This window comes from Telmatherina bonti (genome assembly GCF_933228915.1).
Source record: "Telmatherina bonti genome assembly, chromosome: 6".
In the NCBI taxonomy this organism is placed as follows: Eukaryota; Metazoa; Chordata; class Actinopteri; order Atheriniformes; family Telmatherinidae; genus Telmatherina; species Telmatherina bonti.
In genome coordinates, this window is record NC_136624.1 from 10,287,788 (window position 1) to 10,308,319 (window position 20,532).

Genomic DNA, 20,532 nt, shown 5'->3' on the forward strand with positions numbered 1-20,532 from the left:
AGCAGTTAGTTCATAACTCAGACATAGATACAAAACAACAAAGCAACAAAATTAAAAGGTCACACATGCGACGCTAAAAAATGAAAAGAAAAAAAAAATCAACAAAAGCGCAATCTACACGCTTGAAGCTGCCGTTGGTGGATTCCTGTCCTTCTGATGAAAACACACCTTTCTGAGGGGGTGCTGATGGTTGTTCTTCATCCAAAACTCTGCCCAGACGTTCAGCCAGACTCCTCCTCATTGGAGCACCTTTCCTGGACTTAAACTCTGCAGAAACAGCAGACTATGAGCTTCTCATCTCATTCAGCGTCGCACTGAGGATCAACAGCCCAAGTGTGAATTTACCAGAGTCAGGAATCTTTCTTCTGAGTCTTTCCACCACGCTGCCTCGCGGCCTCTCAGCTTCTTCAGGAACAGGTGGGCCTACAACGTAAAAGCAGTTGGTATTATGTACAAGATGAGGCAGAGGGGCACGTTGTTATCATCACCAAGCAGGATGAAGAGTGAAGTCAATGCTGCATTTCTGTGCAAGAAGTCTGAAACCAACAAGGGCTGCTTTAGATTCCCACAGGTGTCACCTCGCATGATCATAACCTCTCTTTTATTTTAAGGCAGATCATTTTCAGATACAAAGATGAAGCTCATTCTGCTGTGCCTCATTACCACCAAGGGGTCCATCTTAGGATGGTTAGATGACAATAATCTCTGTTGAGTTCCCAAATCAACCGTCCCCTTACCTGGAAGGTGGGGTGTAAAGCGAGATTTATACATGTGTGGCATCTGCATGCAGGAGCTCTCTGATGCTGATGCTTACAGTCAAGCATGAGCTTACAGCATCATTTTGTAGGTTCTCTTCCATTGTTACAGCACAAATTCAGCGAGAGGATCCAGAATACCAGCAACACGTGATCACAAACTGACTGATGACAAGGGAGTACATCCACATAACCGCGCTGGACACAGCGGTGCCCTTCAGGTCTGGTGGAGTTACAGACCAAGCTTACAACGTTGGCACCGTAAACGATCACCTCAGCAATATCTATTCCTTCTTCTTGGCATGCAACTTAAACAAAAAAAATCCAGTTGATTTGATCATAAGGGTGTTCCTGGTTTGTTCTTACTGCAGAGACACAGGAAGCGATTAAACTTTCCACTAGCGTGCATCAAGTTCCACCTTTTAGACACAGTTGTTGAACTCCAGTCCTCGAGGGCCGGTATCCTGCAGGCTTTTGTAGTCTCCATGCTCACACAGCTGCCCAAGAGGCTGTTGGATCCATTTGATTTGAATCACACAAATGTGTTGGTGCAGGGAAACAACAAAACCTGCTGGATACCGGCCCTTAAAGACTGGAGTTTGACTTCCCTGCTTTTAGGGTCAGAAAGATAAGATGTGGACCCCAGTGGAAGCTTCACAAAAACATGGACTGGTTATTCTGGTATCTTTTTCAGACCCGTTTGGTGGAAACAGGGTGTAAGGCAGGGATCACCAGTCCTGGTCCTCGAGGGCTGGTGTCCTGCAGGTTTTCTAATTGTCCCAGCTGCAACACACCTGATTCAAATCAATGTGTATTTAACAGACATGAGCAGATCTTGTCTGAGTCTGAGACAGGAGTTTTCCAGCAGGGTCAGTAGGAAAACCCGAAGGACACGGGCCCTTGAGGACCCTGGTTTAAGGCATGACTGGCCTAAAACAGCTTCAGTATGAATAAAAGTTAAGGAAATCCCCTTTAAAAAGAAGCCCAAGATCATTTTGTTTGAAACAAATGGACCTTTCTTCTTCTCTCCTTGCAGGACTGGACTAAATGTCAGCTGTTTTGAAGCCCTGTTGTCTGCAACTGGACAGAGGTAAATAATGTATTTCAGCCCAGTTTCTCTCAGCTGAGACAGCCAACAAAAATGAACCTGTTTAGTAAACAAGGACTCATTCATGCTGTTCTAATAAAGTCCCAGTCCTGTTCCTCGAGGGCCAGTGTCCTGCAGGTCTTACATGTTTCCCTGCTGCTACACACCTGAGTCATTAACAAGCTGTTGGATCCATTTCATCTGAATCATGTGTGTTGCAGCAGGAAACATTTCAAACCTGAAGGACAGTGTCTCCTAAAAACCAGGATTGGTGATTCTGGTTCTTCTTTGTGATAGGAGTTAACCTAGTCTCTCTACCACCGGCAGATGGTTCAAAATGCAGCTGCTCGCTTGCTGACAGGCATCTGTAAATCAAAGCACATCCAACCTGTTCTGGTCTCATTTTACTGGCTTTCTTGTTAACGTCTCTTTGTTGCTCCTGAGAAGAGGCAGAAACTGAGAGGGGAGCTGGTTTCTGCTTTCTGAAGACATCTAGCAGGCCTTCTGCTCTTCTGTCTCTTCACATGGGCTAAGATAATGACTTTAACGACCTTTAAGGGTTCGTACAGTCTTTGGTTGATAAGAACAGAGAAAGAAAGAATCCCTCCTCATGCAGTCAGTGGCTGAAGGATTGTTCTGCTTAATGTGTGAAGACAGAAAACATGCTGGGTTCCTTTTGATCACCTCTGGACTCCAAGAGCGTTGGGCGGAAAAAGGACTGGATGTCTTCTTTTTCTCTGCTGGTGGTGGTTTCAGCGCTCTGGATGGGGTAACCTGCCCTCTTCATGCTGGCTTTCAGGGCCTTCCTGAGCCGGATCTCCTCCAGGGTGCTCACTCCAAAGTTAAGGCAATCACCTTTAAAAAGAGAGAATTTTTACATGAAGGAAACTTGAGATATGGGATATGGGGGGGGGGGGGTGAAAGCTTCAGTTTGTCTGTCTGCACAGCCTCACCTGACCAGGGCCTCTTCCTAGGCGAAGGACCACCTTTTCCATCATCTCCCTCCTCTGAGAACTGGTCTGAAAACAGTCAGCCATGAGAGCCAAGAAGAAAAGGAAACGTCTTCCCTGAAAAAGATGTCTGACAATATATTCAGCTCACCATCTTCATCCTCATCATCATCGACAGGATTAATGACGACTGGCGGGTGAGTGGGACTTGGTACAGGCTCCTGAGAATCGGTCTTTATGACACCTCTAAGCTGAGGGTTGGCTGTGGTGGGCAGAGAAGCAGCAGGGGGAGGAGCTGCTTCTTCATGTTGCTGCTCCTCAGTCTTGGTCTGACCTGGTGGAACTACAGATGTTCATCAGTCTTTTAGTGGAGCTGAAGGAAACATCAGTAATGTTTGTTGAAACGGTCCACTTACTTTTATCCCGAGGGACAAAGATGCCGTCGATGCAGCGGGGCTTCTCGTGGAGGAAAGCACAGTGTGGCTTCTGGCAGCCGGCCGGCTGCCTCTCCCAGTAACAAGGGATCTCCTTTCGGTTCTTCTGTTTGGGTTCATGAGATTAACATGAAACGCTTAGATGGACGGCTGGTTTTCATCCGGTAAAATCAAAGTCATGGTAAAAACAATTGTCATACTTTTTTATGTATAATACCATCACCTTCGCTCCCCTTCCATAATCATCTACACACACACACACACACACGCTACGCACTTTACTAGTACAAGTCTGAACCCAATTTTTTTTATTTTTTTTTTATATATATCGATTTTACTGTACTGTATTTTACTGGGATAGGCTCCAGCTTCCCTGAATTGGATTAAGCAGTTCAGAAAATGAATGAATGAATGAACGATTTTACTGTACCATTGTTATGCCTGGTCTTGTGTATACTATACTGTGTGAATCTATGGTGTCTGCAGCTGAATCGGCACTATGTGCCTATGAGAAATTTCTCCTGGTGGGATAATAAAGTTTAATTCTTTCATTCATTCATTCAAGTTTGATAAAAGAAGAAATGTTTAAAAAAAAAACAAAGGAGGGGGAATTTAAGGAAAGTGCTTTTTTATTGGTGGAATTTACGATAGAATGACCATAATCCTGCCTCCGGCTGGTCAGGAGGACTTACACATCCTGGACGTTTCCAGGTTATCTGTCTTCTACTGGATAGGAACTGGTTTTTTGGAAGTAATTTTTGTGGCATCTCACTGAAGCAGAATCACAGTTCAGGTACCTCCGTATTTCAGTAAACAATCTCAACCACGTGATCAGCAGCTGGTAAAATGACTTCAGCTGAAACAGTTTTTATTTCATGATTAAATCCTGACTTTCTTTTCTTTTCTGAAAAAAGAGCTGCATCAACTGGAAGCACAGACAGTCGATTAGTCACAATTATTTCAAACTGAAAACATTTCTTACATATTAGTCGACTATCAAAATAATTGTTAGTTGCATCCAGCATGATTTTGTATTATAGAAATAACGTGCTTGTTAGTATACGTTTGTAAAATAATAAAATATTTTGGCCGGTAAAAAATACGCTTTTTCGCCAACCTGGCTGGTGAGCCATAAAGTTCATTTCGGACACGGCTTCCGTCACATTGCTGCCCAACCATGCTGATGTTATTTATATGAACACATCTTCTAAATGCTTGATACAGTTTACCGTGTAGCTCTGAGCTCCGTCCAAACCACTAAGCTCCTGCACATCACTGTTTTTTCAGCTGGATGTTTGGTTCTGACTTGTTCACAAGAATGAACTGCACTTATTTATAGATGAACGCACTGGTATGCGTTCATCTATAAATGTTTCCTCGATATGCCCCCCTCCTGTCTACATGTTTACTCTGCTTCTTCTGCCTGGAAAAGAGCCTGGGATTTAAAGAGTCAGTCCCACACCATGCCAAGATACCTTAAACTTATGGTCATGTTTAACATGTTTCTCTTTGTATTTTCTTTGTTTAGTCGTTTTTTGGGGGTGTTTCAGTTCATGTTTAGTTCATGTTTTATGTGTATTTCTAGTTTTGTTGTCAATGCTTCCTCTTGTTAAAGAGATTTTAAATCTCAGGTTAAGTTTCCTGGTAATATGAAGGTTAAATTAAATCATTTTTAAAGACGTAGTTTCCCTCACCGTGATTTCCATGTGGCGGAACTTGCAGGCCGTACGGAAGCAGCGTCCCTCCTCCCACAGGTTACAGACGGTCTCGTTGCCCCGAGCTGCCTCGCAGTGCCTGAACGGACATCTATCCCCCTGCAGGTTAAACATCAAGCTGTTCACTATTAAAATCAATCTGCTGAGAGTGTACACGGGACATCCGTGCAGAGACGGCTTACTTTAGTGCAGGTTGAGTAGTAATAGAAGTAGCAGTCATCTCCATGGTTGCTCATACTACTGCTGGTACGTGGTGTAAATGGTGGTGGTGACCCAGCGACTGGTTCCCTTCAAACCCAACAGAACTCTCCCTGAAGACACATATCAGTCCTTTGGTAACATCACTCATGTTGATGCTTTGTTTTTCCTTCAGCAACGGTCCAGCATTACCTGAGGTGGCGGACAAGTGGACTTCCTCTTGAGTGCACTGCTGGTATGGTGTCTCCACAGAAGTATGGAGTCCTGAAGGAACACTTGATCCATGAGATAAGAGGAAAAGTGGGATGGGTCGCCCAGAGAAACTTCTCTTCCTATGACTCTCAGAGACATCTTTATCTCCGTCAGACTGCTAAATAGCACTGATAGCCGATGTAACAGTCTTTTGGATTTTTTTTTTTTTTTTTTTTACTTAACTTGGGTGACTAATGAAAGAAATAAACAGGGGGACATAAACAGCCAGACAGATTTAAAAAAAAAAAATTAAACCGATGAAGCAAAAAGGTGAGGTGATGGTTGGGAAAAAAAAAATCTTCATCTTCTCCTTGGAGGTGGTGGCATTTCACCTTGGTGGAAAAAGATGGACGGGGTACTCGGGCTTCTATGGGGTTTTCAGCTGTCTAACAGGGCTGAAGAAGAAAAATCTTCTGCTTTCTCACAGGGACAAACTATCCATTTCCAGGGATCCCCAAGAGGGCCAACGGGGGTCGTTTTAAACCTACAAATCATTTTTTAAAAAAAAAAAAAAAAAAAAAAAAGGGGAAAACACTCCCCACAAACTGAAAGAAGGTTAATGAGACAGAGAAAAGACAACAAACACAGCGGACACATTTCAACACACACAAATATCCTCCCAGTTCTGCCTCTACTGGTGCCTGAATGCACCACAAACCAGGGGCTCTGCTGAGGAATATCAACCCATATTTATACACATTTCCTCTGAATAATGAAGAACCAGGAACTACGAAATCTGAGGCTTCTGGAGGCCTCATATATCTATACACAGAGGCCTTCAGGCCGGTGTGATCAGCCTGAATAAACACTTTGCTGTTCATTTTAACGAAGGGCTTCAAACCCTTTAGCTATTATGTCTGCTTCTAAATATCTATATGGTATCAGTAATACATTTACGATGCCCGAAAAGTCTATTTATTTCGGCTACAATATCTATAAAGATAATATAATTCTGTATTAATAAGTTAACCTTACATGGGCAGTATGTAAGACCAAGAATAAACAGGAGAGGTAATGAAAGAAGCGCATACTTACTGTAGAATAATTAAGTTGCTGCAACGAGCTACGAGCACTTCCCAACAGCGGCGGATTAAAATAAACATTCACCTACGTTCATTTGGATGCAAGAGATGGGTTAGCTAACCGAAGAAAATGTTAAAAACATACCATGCGTTGCATTTTTTTTATACCTGACACGAGCTAGTAAGATAGTTTTTGTTATTTAATCTCAGGCTACATAACAAGAGGCCGCAACCTTTTTTTCCTGGATAATCAGCAAGATGGATGTTTGGTTATTACCGTAGCATTCACTTTCAGTTGATAAAATTACCAGCTAACAGCTAAATGTACGTTATAAACTATGTAAATTGTGTAAATTACCAGTTTAAGTTGCTTAAAGAGAAATTAAAAAGTTGTGAAATACAGGGGTCCAGCTCCCGGATCCGTCAGTGAAGCAGCCGCATTGATACTGAAGCAAAATGGCGGCGAAAGCATAAAAACACGGAGGTGGGCCGCTCTGGCGGTGCGTTTAGGCTCCGGTGAAAACATCGTACATTTGTCCATTCAACGGTAAACAAAAAAGAAAGGGAGCCAGAATTTCGCAATGTCACATAGAAATGTGCATTATATATACATAATCCATATATTTATGTCGGTAGATACAGTAAGGTGTTCCCTCCCTGAGCCGTCACCTTATCGTGGTGGAGGGGTTTGTGTGTCCCGAAGATCCAAGCAGCTATGTTGTCTGGGGCTTTATACCTCTAGTACGGTCACCCATGACAAACAGGTGTCTATGGGAGGGACCAGACCAAGCACGGCTCATAGACCTCTATGATGACGACAAACATGGGCATAAATGTTCCCTTGCCCGGACGTAGGTTACCGGGACCCCTTCTGGAGCCAGGCCTGGGGGTGGGGTACGAGAGCGAGCATCTGGTAGCCTTTGTCCATGGGGCCCGGTCGGGCTCAGCCCGAAAGGGTTACATGGGCCCCACCTCCCGTGGGCTTACCATCTGCGGGAGGAGCCATAGGGGTCAGGTGCAATGTGTGCTGGACCCTGGCGGTCTGATCCACGGCTGCAGAAGCTGGCTCTGGGGATGTGGAATGTCACCTCTTTGGTGGAGAAGGAGCCTGAGCTTGTGCGCGAGGTTAAACGGTTCCGACTAGATATAGTTGGACTCATCTCAATGCATGGCTTGGGCTCTAGAACCACTATCCTCGAGAGGGGCTGGACCTTCTTCCACTCTGGAGTTGCTCATGGTGAGAGGCGCCGAGCAGGTGTGGGCATTCTCATCAGCCCCCAGCTTAGTGCCTGTACGTTGGGGTTTACCCCAGTGGATGCTCAAGCTGGAGCTGTGGCCATAAGGACTGGCAGACTGGGATGGTGGTCCCCTTTTTAAGAAGGGGGACTGGAGGGTGTGTTCCAATTACAGGGGAATCACACTCCTCAGCCTTCCTGGTAAGGTGTTATCAGGGGTCCTGAAGAGGAGGGTCCGCCGGATAGTCAAATCTCGGATTGCAGAGGAGCAGTGTGGTTTTCGTCCTGGTCGCGGAACAGTGGACCAGCTCTATACCCTCATTGGGGTCCTGGAGGGGGCATGGGAGTTTGCCCAACCAGTCTACATGTGCTTTGTGGACCTGAAGAAGGCGTTCGACCGTGTCCCCCGGGGGCTCCTGTGGGGGGTACTCCAGGAGTATGGGGTACTGGACCCCCTTGTACGAGCTGTCCGGTCCTTGTACGACAGGTGTCAGAGTTTGGTTCGCATTGCCGGTAGTAAGTCGGATTCGTTTCCGGTGAGGGTTGGACTCCGCCAAGGCTGCCCTTTATCGCCGATTCTGTTCATAACTTATATGGACAGAATTTCTAGGCGCAGCCGAGGTGTTAAGGGGATGCAGCTTGGTGGCCTCAGGATTGGGTCTCTGCTTTTTGCAGATGACGGGGTCCTGTTGGCTTCATCTGGTCGTGATCTCCAGCTCTCGCTTGAGCGATTCGCGGCCGAGTGTGAAGTGGCTGGGATGAGAATCGGAACCTCTAAATCTGAGACCATGGTCCTCAGCCGGAATAGGGTGGATTGTCCTCTCGAGATCGAGAGTGAGGTCCTGCCTCAAGTGGAGGAGTTTAAATATCTTGGGGTCTTGTTCACGAGTGAGGGAAGGATGGAGCGCGAGATCAACAGACGGATTGGTGCGGCGTCTGCAGTAATGCGGACTCTGCGCCGGTCTGTCGTGGTGAAGAAGGAGCTGAGCCAGAAGGCGAAGCTCTCGATTTACCAGCCGATCAACGTTCCTACCCTCACCTATGGTCATGAGCTGTGGGTCGTAACCAAAAGAACGAGATCTTGTATACAGGCGGCTGAAATGAGCTTCCTCCGCAGGGTGGCCGGGCTCTCCCTTAGAGATAGGGTGAGAAGCTCGGTCATCCAGGAGGGGCTCAGAGTAGAGCCACTGTTCCTCCGCATCGAGAGGAACCAGTTGAGGTGGCTCGGGCATCTGGTAAGGATGCCTCCTGGACGCCTCCCTGGTGAGGTCTCCTCTGGGAGGAGACCCTGGGGAAGACCCAGGACACACTGGAGGGATTATATCTTTCGGTTGGCCTGGGAACGTCTCGGGATCCCCCCCGCAGAGTTGGCAAATGTGGCTGGGGAGAGGGAAGTCCCCGCTTAAGCTGCTGCCCCCGCGACCCGACCCCGGATAAGCGGCAGAAGATGGATGGATGGACACAGTAGTTTTTTTCTTTTTATTGTTTCCACTCCTTTTATCTACTACATGATAGTCAAATTTTACCACGTAAAACCACACTGTAAATTACGGATTTTAAAATAAAGAAGTATTTCACACCTTTTCTGCCATGTTGACCCGTTTAGATCAGACCGGTTTTTAAAAAAAAAAACAACTACAAAGGATATGGATTATTTAAAACAAACTTTGTTATTTGTTAATATTTATTAGGGTAGGCCCTAAATGAAAACCACTTAATCAAAAACAAAATAGACTGGTCAAAAATGGACTGAAATACTCAAATAATTAGAAAATATTATTGAGAAGATAAATATTGTTAAAAATGCAGTTTGTGATTTGCAAAATCTTTATCTTGATTTTTAAAAAGAGCTATTTAACTATAATTATTACAGAATAAGCCATAATAAATTAGTCTCAAGTCAAACAAGTGGACTTTCTGACTTATATCAAGCTGCTGATCAGGTAAAATTTAGTTACAGATTGACATTTCACGCTGTCAGTAAATTTGCACCTGAAAATGTAGGAAATTTGTTTCACTTTCTTGCCATTCACACCCTAGTTTAAAATAAAGCAAAGATTAAGGATCCTGGAACCCAGTGGCCAAAAAAACCAACTTTTTATTATTATTATTATTATCATTATTATTGTTATAATTATTGTCATAATTATTGTTATTATTATTATTATTATTACTATTATCCCAAGGGACTATATTTTAAAAATGGTGCATTAAATTTACAGGCTAATGCATTAGTGTGTACAGAAGCAGAGGCAGCCTAAGGCATTAGCAAAATTATTGTTGTTTCAGACCTTGTCACCATCATTGGTCCCCATGTACACATCAGATGTCAAGTAATATAGACTAATAAAAAAAATAAAAAATAAAAAATAAAAAAAAAGATGACAAATATTTTATTGAATAATTTTGACCAAATAATACTCTAAACATAAACAAAATGTTTAGTTTTTTCATCATGTGTGTCCAGCAAATGAGACAAGTTCAGTTCCTGTTGCTGAGTCGTTGCAAGACAGAACATAAAAAAAGTCTTTGAGATTCACTTTTGCAATACTGTGGCATCAACGTTAAGCTAAATGCTAGTGAAGTACTGAACATTTTTGACACCTTTCTACCTCTGTTCCTAATTTTAAAAACAAAATTTAACAAATTAACTGGTTTAAATGTGCCTTCTCTGCTATGTTATGGTGTTATTTTCAAACCAATTTCAGTATCCTGAACTTACATATCAGTATCTACCCTTAATTTAGCTTAATGTCAAATATGTATGTAGATGGAGCCTTCTGCCCATCTTTTACATCCATTTTTTCTATGTCCACATTTTAAGTCTTTCTTCAGAGACATAAGCAGATATAGAAAACCCAGCAGCACCAACAGAAACGCCATATTCAGCAAGAATCTTAAAAAAGTTTGCATCATATTTTATCTCTTTTCTCACAATGTACATAAACAAGCATGGTTGAACATACAAACATATTTATTTATGAAAAGGTAGCAGACTCTTCAAACAGCAAATTAAAACCAGACAATTTTTCTGAGTTTAATTTATTTCATTCACACTTTAAATAACACAAAAAACAGATCATCCAGACACAAGAAGGAGAGGAGCAGAAAGAAGAAACTTTTTTTTATCCAAAACAAATTTTTTTTATTAAGTTTTCTTTTTTTCATTCTTTCCCCCCACTGTCTTTCATTCTTTCCGGCCCACTGCCGGAGGAACACTATTATTTTGCAAGACAAAAAGGGAGGGGGGGGGGGGGCTTAATCATAGTCTCCTTAAAGCTTTGGTCTGGCCCTTCACGGAAAAAACCGCCAACAATGGGATGCAGAGGTCTACAGATGGATGAGAGGTCAGGGGACTGTAGCATGACAGGAAGAGCATGTCAGAGGAAAATAAATGAGACAAAAGAAACACATTTCTAAACAACACAGATGAAAAGACATATTTTCACATGAACGTCCTCATAAACACGCCCAACGTAGAACTAGTTCACCGTTTCAGACGTTGTCACACATGATATGATCAGGAAAACTGAGTTTCAACGAGTATCGGCAGAATATTTCAGTCCAGTCTGAAAGCTGCTTTTCTGAAACAGAACCCAAGCTCAAAAACAGCTTTTGTATTTTTACTCAAGATTAAAATTTTTATTCATCATTAACAGTCTTTAAATGATAAAGAACAGCATTTCTTTTATTAAAATTACCTTGTCTATGAAGGTCACAATGCCACTATGAAACTGCCCTTTGTGTAAATATGAAAGTATGCGAGAGGATAATTTCTTTTTAACCATTATTGGTTCCTTATATTTATATTCTTACTGTGTGCAAGATTAACTTGACCCCTGGAATGAGAACAATGTGTGCTTGGTGAAAACACTGAGCTGCAGAGGCGTCAAAACAAAACCAGCCAAGATAGACAGAAGACTGAAGACAGAACTCGATATTATTCACTGCTCCAGTTTTATTTCTACTTCCATGTTTAGATGTTTTTACACATCGTTCTTTCTCTTCAGAACCTCTGTCAGTCTGTGTGATTCTGACCTTGTGCAGGTTTCTCTTTTCCTGTAACAATAAACTTCACTCATTTCTACACATTAGGGATCTCTTTTCTACAATTTGGCATCTGAAACAGGATTCTGAGAAGGACCCAGCGACCTGAACTCCACATACAGCCTCCATGTTTGAAAAGGGCACCAGTCATTGTTTCTCTGTCGTCACCGCCAAAGACACCAACCACAGCTTTACCGATGGAGGGGAGGTGCTGTTAGGGAGGCTATATCATACGGTGGCCCTGAAGTGTCACAGCAAAACAAAAGCGACAATACAACACAATTAGTTGTGTTTTGGCTTAATGTGTTGCGGCTAATTGTGTAGTGTTGTGGCTAATTGTTTTGTGTTGTAGCTTAATGTGTTGTAGCTTAATGTGTTGTGGCTAATTGTTTTGTGTTGTAGCTTAATGTGTTGTGGCTAATTGTTTTGTGTTGTAGCTTAATGTGTTGTGGCTAATTGTTTTGTGTTGTAGCTTAATGTGTTGTGGCTAATTGTTTTGTGTTGTAGCTTAATGTGTTGTGGCTAATTGTTTTGTGTTGTGGCTTAATGTGTTGTGGCTAATTGTTTTGTGTTGTAGCTTAATGTGTTGTAGCTTAATGTGTTGTGGCTAATTGTTTTGTGTTGTAGCTTAATGTGTTGTGGCTAATTGTATTGTTTTGTGGCTTAATGTGTTGTGGCTAATTGTGTAGCGTTGTGGCTAAATGTGTTGCGGCTAATTGCGTAGTGTTGTGGCTAATTGTGTTGTGCCTAATTGTTTTGTATTGTAGCTTAATGTGTTGTGGCTAATTGTGTTGTGACTTAATGTGTTGTTTTATGGCTAATTATTTTGTGTTGTAGCTTAATGTGTTGTGGCTAATTGTGTTGTGACTTAATGTGTTGTTTTGTGGCTAATTATTTTGTGTTGTAGCTTAATGTGGTGTGGCTAATTGTGTAGTGTTGTGGCTAATTGTATTGTGGCTTAATGTGTTGTGGCTAACTGTATTGTGCTGTGGCTTAATGTGTTGTGCTGTACACCGTACTAATCAGGGCTGGATATTTTGGAGTGGAGGTGTTTTTGAGCATGTGGCAAAAAATGACTTGCACCACTATAATTTAAGTGTGCAACCAAAACTTATGACACCCTGAATCTAATCTCATACAATGTAACAAAAATAAAGAAACTACACTGACAAAAAAATCTTTCATGCGGTTTGGTTTTTAATTGGAGCGGAGAGATTGACATTTTTATCATCAGGATCACAAAGTTACAAAACTCAGTGATGATTCAGAACAGGCTCATTGCAGCTGAAGCTGCTTTCTAAAAGCAGTTTACTTGTTAAACACAATACTTCATGGAAATGTCAACTTAAATATTTATAATGTAAAATCAAACGACGACGACGGAGAATGCAAATTTCAGGATTTATTAGTTAAAAAGGAAACAAGTCGTCATGAAAAATGTCAAAACTGTGAAGCTGCTTTTCTTCTAAACTCAAAGTGGAACGTGAATTTCAGCCATCAGGTGTGTTTCTCTGCTGGAACAAACAGAAAGCAGGATTATAATCTCAGATCTCCTGGCGTGTGGGGAGGAAGTGATGTTCGAAGAAAATAGTAAAGATCATTACCTCAAACTTGTGTAAGTATTTAGTTAATCTACAAGTTCACGTTTACTCTTAAAACTGTCTTTATGACATCAGCAGCAGTTTATCTCTGATCAGCAATGAGGCGATGTCATGTTTAGCCTGAAAACTCACTATACGCTCCACCAGTCTAGCGACAGAATCACTAAACTGGCAACACTGCAAGTGTCCGGCTGCCAGGATGCATGCTGGAGTGTTAATCTTGTTTAAAGGGTACATCTCACCCTATGATGATGTGTCTTGGAGATAAAATTCGTATAACCATCTTCATCCTCATCACTGTCTACTGGATTAGTGAGGACGAACGGGAGGACTGGGCTTGGTACAGGCTCCGGAGAATCTGTCTTGATGAGGCCTCTGAGCTGGATGTGGTGGGCAGAGACGCAGCGGGTGGAGGAGCTGCTTCTTCATGTTGCTGCTCCTCAGTCTTAGTCTGACCTGGTTGGGGTACAGATGTTATCATCGTCATCATTCTTTTTAAAGAGCTGAATGTGTGTTAAAGTGGTCCACTTACTTTTGTCCTGAGGGACAAAGATGCCATCTATGCAGCGGGGCTTCTCATGGCGGAAAGCACAGTGTGGCTTCTGGCAGCCAACCGGCTGCCTCTCCCAGTAACAAGGTATCTCCTTTCGGTTCTTCTGTTTGGGTTCATGAGATTAATATGAAATGATGAGAGGGTTTTCATCCAATAAAACCAAAGACATGGTAAAAAAATAAATAAATAAATAAACATGAGAAAGCAAGGGAGTTGCAGGATGAAAATCCTCCAAAGGCAGGTTTGAATGCTGCCTCCTAGTGGCCAGGAGGACTTACACACCTCCAGGGGTTAAAGCAAAACATGATCCCATCTGCTTTCTGGGACTAATCGCAGGTGGTTAAGGTGCAAACAATACATAATAAAGGTGACATATGTGCATAAAAAAAAAAAAAAAAAGAAATTAAGATTTCTCAAATCAGAAAATGTGTTTCAATTAATTTAAGAGCTCAGTAGAATAATTCAGCCCAATTATAAATGTAACAAGTCCTGCAGGACCTGGTCCAAAGTGGCCAAGATTCCCAAAAAGTGGTGAAATCCCCATTTTTTTTTATCACACACCAGCATCTAACTTCAAGTGGCAGCCTATGTGTGGAGTCTGGAAGAAGGAAAGTTAGCTAATAAGTTGAATAGATGTTCCAATAAAGATACTGATGATAAAAAGCAAACATGATGCTATGTAACATCACGTAGTTGGTCCCAGCACCCCATAGGCTGTTTAGCTTAAATGATGTAGGCTGTCAACAATGCAGTGTAATGCGTTTCCCACTAGTTGCAATTTTAGATGAGTCGGTTCAAATATTTATCAAAAAGCAAAAGGCAACAAAGGAAGGTTTTTTTTTTTAAATTTTTTTATTACTATTATTTTTGCTCTTATGGTGTTTCAGTTCATGTTTATTTTATGTTTTATGTGTCTTTCTAGATTCGTTGTCAATGCTACCTCTTGTTAAAGAGATTTTAAATCTCAAGTCAATTTTCCTGGTGAAATGAAAGTTTCATGAAATCATTTTTAAAGACGTAGATTTTCTCACCGTGATTTTCATGTGGCGGAACTTGCAGACCGTACGGAAGCAGCGTCCCTCCTCCCACAGGTTACAGACGGTCTCGTTGCCCCGAGCTGCCTCGCAGTGCCTGAACGGACATCTATCCCCCTGCAGGTTAAACATCAAGCTGTTCACTATTAAAATCAATCTGCTGAGAGTGTACACGGGACATCCGTGCAGAGACGGCTTACTTTAGTGCAGGTTGAGTAGTAATAGAAGTAGCAGTCATCTCCATGGTTGCTCATACTACTGCTGGTACGTGGTGTAAATGGTGGTGGTGACCCAGCGACTGGTTCCCTTCAAACCCAACAGAACTCTCCCTGAAGACACATATCAGTCCTTTGGTAACATCACTCATGTTGATGCTTTGTTTTTCCCTTCAGCAGTGGTCCAGCATTACCTGAGGTGGCGGACAAGTGGACTTCCTCTTGAGTGCACTGCTGGTATGGTGTCTCCACAGAAGTATGGAGTCCTGAAGGAACACTTGATCCATGAGATAAGAGGAAAAGTGGGATGGGTCGCCCAGAGAAATATAAGGCTTTGAGAGGCCTGGTCTGACAATACACAGAGACTTTCTGCCCGGTGTGAAGATCAGTCTGAACAAATACTGTGCTGAAAACTTCTATTACATCTGGTTCTATGTATATATATATATATATATATATATATATATATATATATATATATATATATTTTTTTTTTTTTTTTTTTTTTTTTTTTAAGGGTGGGGAAATCGTATTGAAAAATTGAAAATTGGGATTGTTTTTTGCTTCACAATTTTAAAATCGATTTTTTGTTAAAAATTTTTTTTATTTTTTTCCTACTAAATAAAATTTTTTATAATGGATTATTTTGTGTCATTTTTATTGTTTTTATTGATCCTTTAACTTGTTTTCTTGGGCATTATAGCAGCAGAATGATGGTCTGGCTAGTGTGTTTTTTCCTCATTGAAATCAAGAAACATGACGAGCAATCAAAAAAAAAAAAAAAAAGCTTTACACATTTATTTTGTTTTTAAATCTACAAAAATCAGCAATAATGAAGAATTGTGAGAATCGCAATTTAAATCAAATCGGCACCCAAAAATTGAAATTGAATCAGGAAAAAAAGCATGTCGTCACAGCCCTATATATATATATATATATATATATATACAAAATACAAGTTGTATAATACAAGTTCTATTATATCAGAATGGTATCAGCCTGAAATTAAGATGCAAACTAAATCAATTCCTTTTGACCCAAAAGTATAAAAAATGAAATATTTGTCTACTATTAATATAAACTTACAAGAACAGTATGTAAGACCAAGAATAAAAAGGAGAGGTAATGAAAGAAACGCATACTTACTGTAGAATAATTAAGTTGTTCAAAGCTGCAACGAGCTACAAACGCTTCCCAACAGCGATGGAAGAAAAATCATTAACCAACGTTGAGCTGGATGCAAGTTAGGTTAGCTAAGGGAAGAAAATGCTAAAAAAAAAAAAAAAAAAAAAAAAGAATCATATGTTGCACTTTAGATACCTGACACGAGCTAAGGTTGCTTTATTTTATGTCAGGCTACATGAGAGGCTTTTTCTATGGATAATGGGTAAGATGGCTGTTTGGTTATGACCGTAGCATTCACTTTCAGACGATAAAACTACGAGATAGCAGCTAAATATACGCTGTGAACTATGTAAATTGGGGTAACTACCAGTTTGTGATATTTAAAGAGAATTTTAAAAAGTTATGAAAAAACTGAGTCCCACCTCTGTCAGTGAAGCAGCCGCATTGATACTAAAGCAAAATGGCGGCGAAAGCATTAAAAAAAAAAAAAAAAAAAAAACACGGAGGCGGGCCGATCTGGCGATGCGTTCAGGCTCCACAGAAAAGATCGTACAGTTGTCCAATCTACTGTTCAAAAACTGTGAGCCCGACTTGTGCCATGTCATGAAGTCACAAAAAAAGAATGAATGCAAGTGTACGTTCTATAAAAGTAATTTATATTTTTAAAAATTCCCCATTTTTTAAAAATTATGCTATTTTTGCCTTTTCGTTTCATTCCATCATCATGATTGTTATAGGCTGATACAGTGGTTTTTAACCACTGTGAAAGATGATCAGATGTGCTCTGAGAAATTACCCAATTTCACCTTATTGGTCTAAAAAGCAGCTCCGTGTTCATTTAAACATACCACAGTGAAACATAGTAAAATTTAATCTCCTTGTGTTTATCTGATTTCTATTCAAGATGCTTTGACAAGATGGACTTTATATTAATAATTTGGACTTTACACTGGGCTAATACACCAAGTTGGGTACTAGAAATATACCATCCTGCAACTTTTCTATGCAACTTTTGTCCAACACACCTGAATGAAATAGCTGAATTCCCTGTTTTGCATGTCATTCAGCTCTGCACAGGTCTGGTAATGAGCCAAGCAATTTATTTGATTCAGGTGTGCTGGACAAGGGCTGCATCTAAAAGTTTCAGGATGGTAGCTATTGAGGACAAGATTGGGCATCCCTGCACATGACAGTACCATTTCAGTTTTGATTGTTTTTAACACGCAAACCTCACTACATGTTGTAAATAATAAAGGTATTTCAATCCAATGCAATCCACTTCATTTGTAAAGCACATTTTAAAAGCAGAATGTCTCCAAAATGCTGTACAGTCAAACATCACAAAGTAAAAAAATAAAATAGAATAAAACATTGATTTAATTATAATAATATCTATAAGTAAAACAATTTAGAATAAATAAATACCCAATAAAATAACTAACAAGAAAAAAAGACATGGCGGACCAAAGAACTTACAAAGTGTGAAAAGCCAAAGACTAAAAGTGGGCCATGAGACAAGGTTTAAAGCACTCCACTGTGCGGGCAATTCAGACATTGCATTGAAAATAATAATTATGAATAACTATTTTTCAGTAAGCAAAAATAATGCTCACACAGTTGTTTTTTGTTTTTTTTTTGTTTTTTTTTGCTAACACAGTTTGTGGTTTTTTAAATCTTTATCTTGGTTTTTCTAAACAGCAATTTTTCTACATTTGTCACATTGTAGAAGAAATTATTTGATATGACCAAATAAGCCTTATTGAGGGAGTCTCAAGTCAAACAAATAGTCTTTCTGAGTTTATTAAGCTGATCAGCAGTACAAATAATGAAGCACGCAGACAAAGTTAGTTACATGGTACACACTAGGGGTGGGAAATCAAAACGAAACAATTGAATATCAGGATTTTTTTGCTCAGTATTTTTATTTATTAAATAAATAATCATCAGTTCTAAATTTTTTCGTCATTTTTATTGTTTTTATTGATCTTTTAACATGTATTTTGGGCATTGTAGCAGCAGAATGATGGTCTGGCTACGGAGTTGTTTTTTCTTTATTGAATTTAAGAAAAATGAGAAGCAATAAAAGTTTTGTACTTTTTTGTTGTTATTTTTAGTTGACAAAAATAAGTAATATCGAAGAATTGTGAGAATCGCAACTTAACTCGAAACAGCACCCAAAAAAATTGGAATCGAATCAAATCAGCACAAAAGAATATCGTCACAGCCCTAGTACTCACTTACCTGGTTCTTTCCTGTCCTGTGTAAGAATGCAATATTGCTGAAATGACTAAAGCAATCATCTCTAAGTGCACTGTATATGATTAGAAAGTATATTTGTTCATATCTAAGAAGAAACATATTGTATGACCATAAAATAATATCAGCCCAACAACATGTGGATCCTAAACTAGGTCCTTTATAAAGCCTGAACTTCAGACTTGTGTTTAAAAAACCACTAAGCACAGCTTGCCCTGATTGAGATACAACTGCTTATCCAATGCTGCAGCAAAAGCAACATAAATTTAGAGTGTATGTATTATAAATGGTTAAATTGAGAATAAATTCTGCATGTATAAATTAAATAGGAGTCACTAAATGTGAAGTCACACTTTCTTATTTGTAATTGTGTAATTTTTCAGTGCCTTCTGAATGGTAGCCTTTGTGCTCTCGGGACTTTCAGAGGTGATGGTCAGACTGCAGTAAGTCCCTTTTGATTGTTAGTCATGGATTTCTTTGTAAAAGTAGTCTCTTTTCTACAAACAACAACAGTCCTGCTTTGTTGAAAAACTACTACTACAAATTGTCCTGACCAACCACAATCTTCTGTGGCATCGTGACATCGTCCAGCCAATTATATGCTGTGATGTCATCGACAGGAGCAGGGTCCTGAGCAGATCTGTTTAGCTGATCACTAGTAGCTACACAGGGCCAAAGTATTAGCAAACTGCAAATAACCAATGTTCCCCAATGGAGGGAAATTAGGTACTAGGGGTGAAAAGAAGCTGGTACAGTCTGGTATGGTCCAGCATCTTTCCGCTACTGCATACCAGTAAAAGATACTGTACACATTACCAGGAGGATAGGAGAGTCAGTGCCTTTTATAAAGTTCTCATTCAGAACCACTCAGCCTCACTTTGGGCCAAGAAATAGATCCATTATGAAACTTCGAAAAGTGCTTCGTCTATTTAAAACTTACTTTTAACTAATTCCAAATGGTTTCCGAATAGTCAGTCATGTTGTTGGAGCCTTGGTCAGGGATCTCCCTTTCTTCCTCTTGGCTCGTGGTCGGCTTTCCTCGCCATTCTCTCGGAGAACCTAATGGTCTCCTCTCTACGTGAAACGTTACCACCTAATTTAATGTCTTTATGCTCACTGCAAAATATCCCAGTTAAAATCAGTTAGAGGATAATTAGTTGTGATTGTGTTATGTTTTCATTTTAAAGACACAGAACAGCTTGGAAAAGAAACTGTTTCTGACCAATAGGTTTATATTCTCTGAACAAATCACAGATGTACTATGGGCCTATACCATTATGGAATTTGTAAACAATCTGCAGGGTTTTAAAATCTATCATGTGTCTGATTGGAAGTTACTGTAAAGATTTTAAAGCTGGTGTGATGTCTTCAGATCTCCTAGTCCTATTTAAAGCTTTAGCAGCAGCGTTATGGATGAGCTTTACACATTCATACCCGTTGAGCCCTTCCCAGCCCCACTTTGGTGACCATTGTAACCAGTCATTGTAAGGAGACCATTAACCAGAATGCCATCATAACCAACACAACAAGAGGACCATTGTAACCAACATGTACGAGGTGACCCAATGAAGTGGAGCTTGCCTGTTTTCTCCAAGTGAGGAGCGTACATAGCCAAGAGGGTGAGACTTGGACTAATCTTGTGTTCTGCAGAGTTAGTCTATGAATAAACCAATGTTTGAAGCTCCTTATCCTGAAAAGACCAAGCAGGAACAATGGAATCACGGAGACCATGAAGCTCAAAATGAACTGGCAGTGGCCAAGTGTCAGACTCTCTTAACTCTCTTCGATCTAGTATAGGATGGAAGCCACAGAGTTGTGGCTGTAAAATCCACTCTGAAATTTGCAAGTGAGGATTGTTCTCATGACTTCCTTTTTTCAGTAGGGAGCAGTTGTCATCCCTTAATACTGTAGCAAAAGCCACCATACAGCTGCACTTTGAGCACTGTAACACCCCTGAAGCTCGGTGGCCTGTGGAACTGATGAAAGCTTAAAAAAAGTTTTCTTTGAAGTGTTGTTTTTACTTTATTCTAACTTTACAATTGCACAGCTCTGC

At 40.6% G+C, this 20,532-nt stretch overlaps 2 protein-coding genes across 11 annotated transcripts in view; both read right to left on the reverse strand.

Moving 5' to 3' along the window:
* zc3h11a (zinc finger CCCH-type containing 11A) overlaps positions 1-6,849 on the reverse strand; it is a 15,258-nt gene extending 8,409 nt beyond the window's left edge. The window contains exons 1-11 of one of the 6 annotated variants that reach the window (XM_079241596.1): positions 6,772-6,838; positions 6,427-6,498; positions 5,332-5,403; positions 5,124-5,252; positions 4,921-5,040; positions 3,209-3,332; positions 2,944-3,135; positions 2,796-2,861; positions 2,527-2,697; positions 346-423; positions 169-267 (exon numbers count right to left, since the gene is read on the reverse strand). In XM_079241596.1, the coding sequence (XP_079097722.1) occupies positions 169-267; positions 346-423; positions 2,527-2,697; positions 2,796-2,861; positions 2,944-3,135; positions 3,209-3,332; positions 4,921-5,040; positions 5,124-5,177 (904 nt within the window). In that variant the 5' untranslated portion in view covers positions 5,178-5,252; positions 5,332-5,403; positions 6,427-6,498; positions 6,772-6,838. Of the gene's footprint in view, positions 1-168; positions 268-345; positions 424-2,526; positions 2,698-2,795; positions 2,862-2,943; positions 3,136-3,208; positions 3,333-4,920; positions 5,041-5,123; positions 5,253-5,331 lie in introns of all 6 variants that reach the window. The other 5 variants (XM_079241595.1, XM_079241594.1, XM_079241597.1 and 2 more) reach the window with 5 other exon arrangements.
* A 4,074-nt stretch (positions 6,850-10,923) lies between these two features.
* Positions 10,924-16,664, reverse strand: LOC306756752 (zinc finger CCCH domain-containing protein 11A-like). 5 transcript variants are annotated; one of them, XR_013771337.1, is made up of 7 exons: positions 16,245-16,654; positions 15,293-15,364; positions 15,084-15,212; positions 14,881-15,000; positions 13,829-13,952; positions 13,539-13,752; positions 10,924-13,206 (listed from the first exon to the last, which is right to left on the reverse strand). XR_013771337.1 is itself a non-coding variant. In XM_079241600.1 (7 exons), the coding sequence occupies exons 4-7, from the start codon at positions 15,135-15,137 to the stop codon at positions 13,598-13,600; spliced, it is 453 nt and encodes a 150-aa protein (XP_079097726.1). In that variant the 5' UTR covers positions 15,138-15,212; positions 15,293-15,364; positions 16,245-16,367; positions 16,646-16,664; the 3' UTR covers positions 10,924-13,597. The 5 variants fall into 5 exon arrangements, 3 of the variants coding, with proteins under 3 accessions (XP_079097726.1, XP_079097725.1, XP_079097727.1); XR_013771338.1 differs by having other exon boundaries at positions 10,924-13,209; XM_079241600.1 differs by having other exon boundaries at positions 10,924-13,752; positions 16,245-16,367; positions 16,646-16,664.
* Between the last annotated feature and the right edge of the window lie 3,868 nt (positions 16,665-20,532).

Excerpts from the sequence above, each read along its gene's own strand:
- LOC306756752 (XM_079241600.1), bottom strand. The coding sequence starts at position 15,137 with ATGAGCAACCATGGAGATGACTGCTACTTCTATTACTACTCAACCTGC. Across the intron at positions 15,001-15,083 it reads ACTACTCAACCTGCACTAAA|GGGGATAGATGTCCGTTCAG; the intron begins GTAAGCCGTCTC and ends TTTAACCTGCAG. Across the intron at positions 13,753-13,828 it reads CTTTGTCCCTCAGGACAAAA|GTCAGACTAAGACTGAGGAG; the intron begins GTAAGTGGACCA and ends TACCCCAACCAG.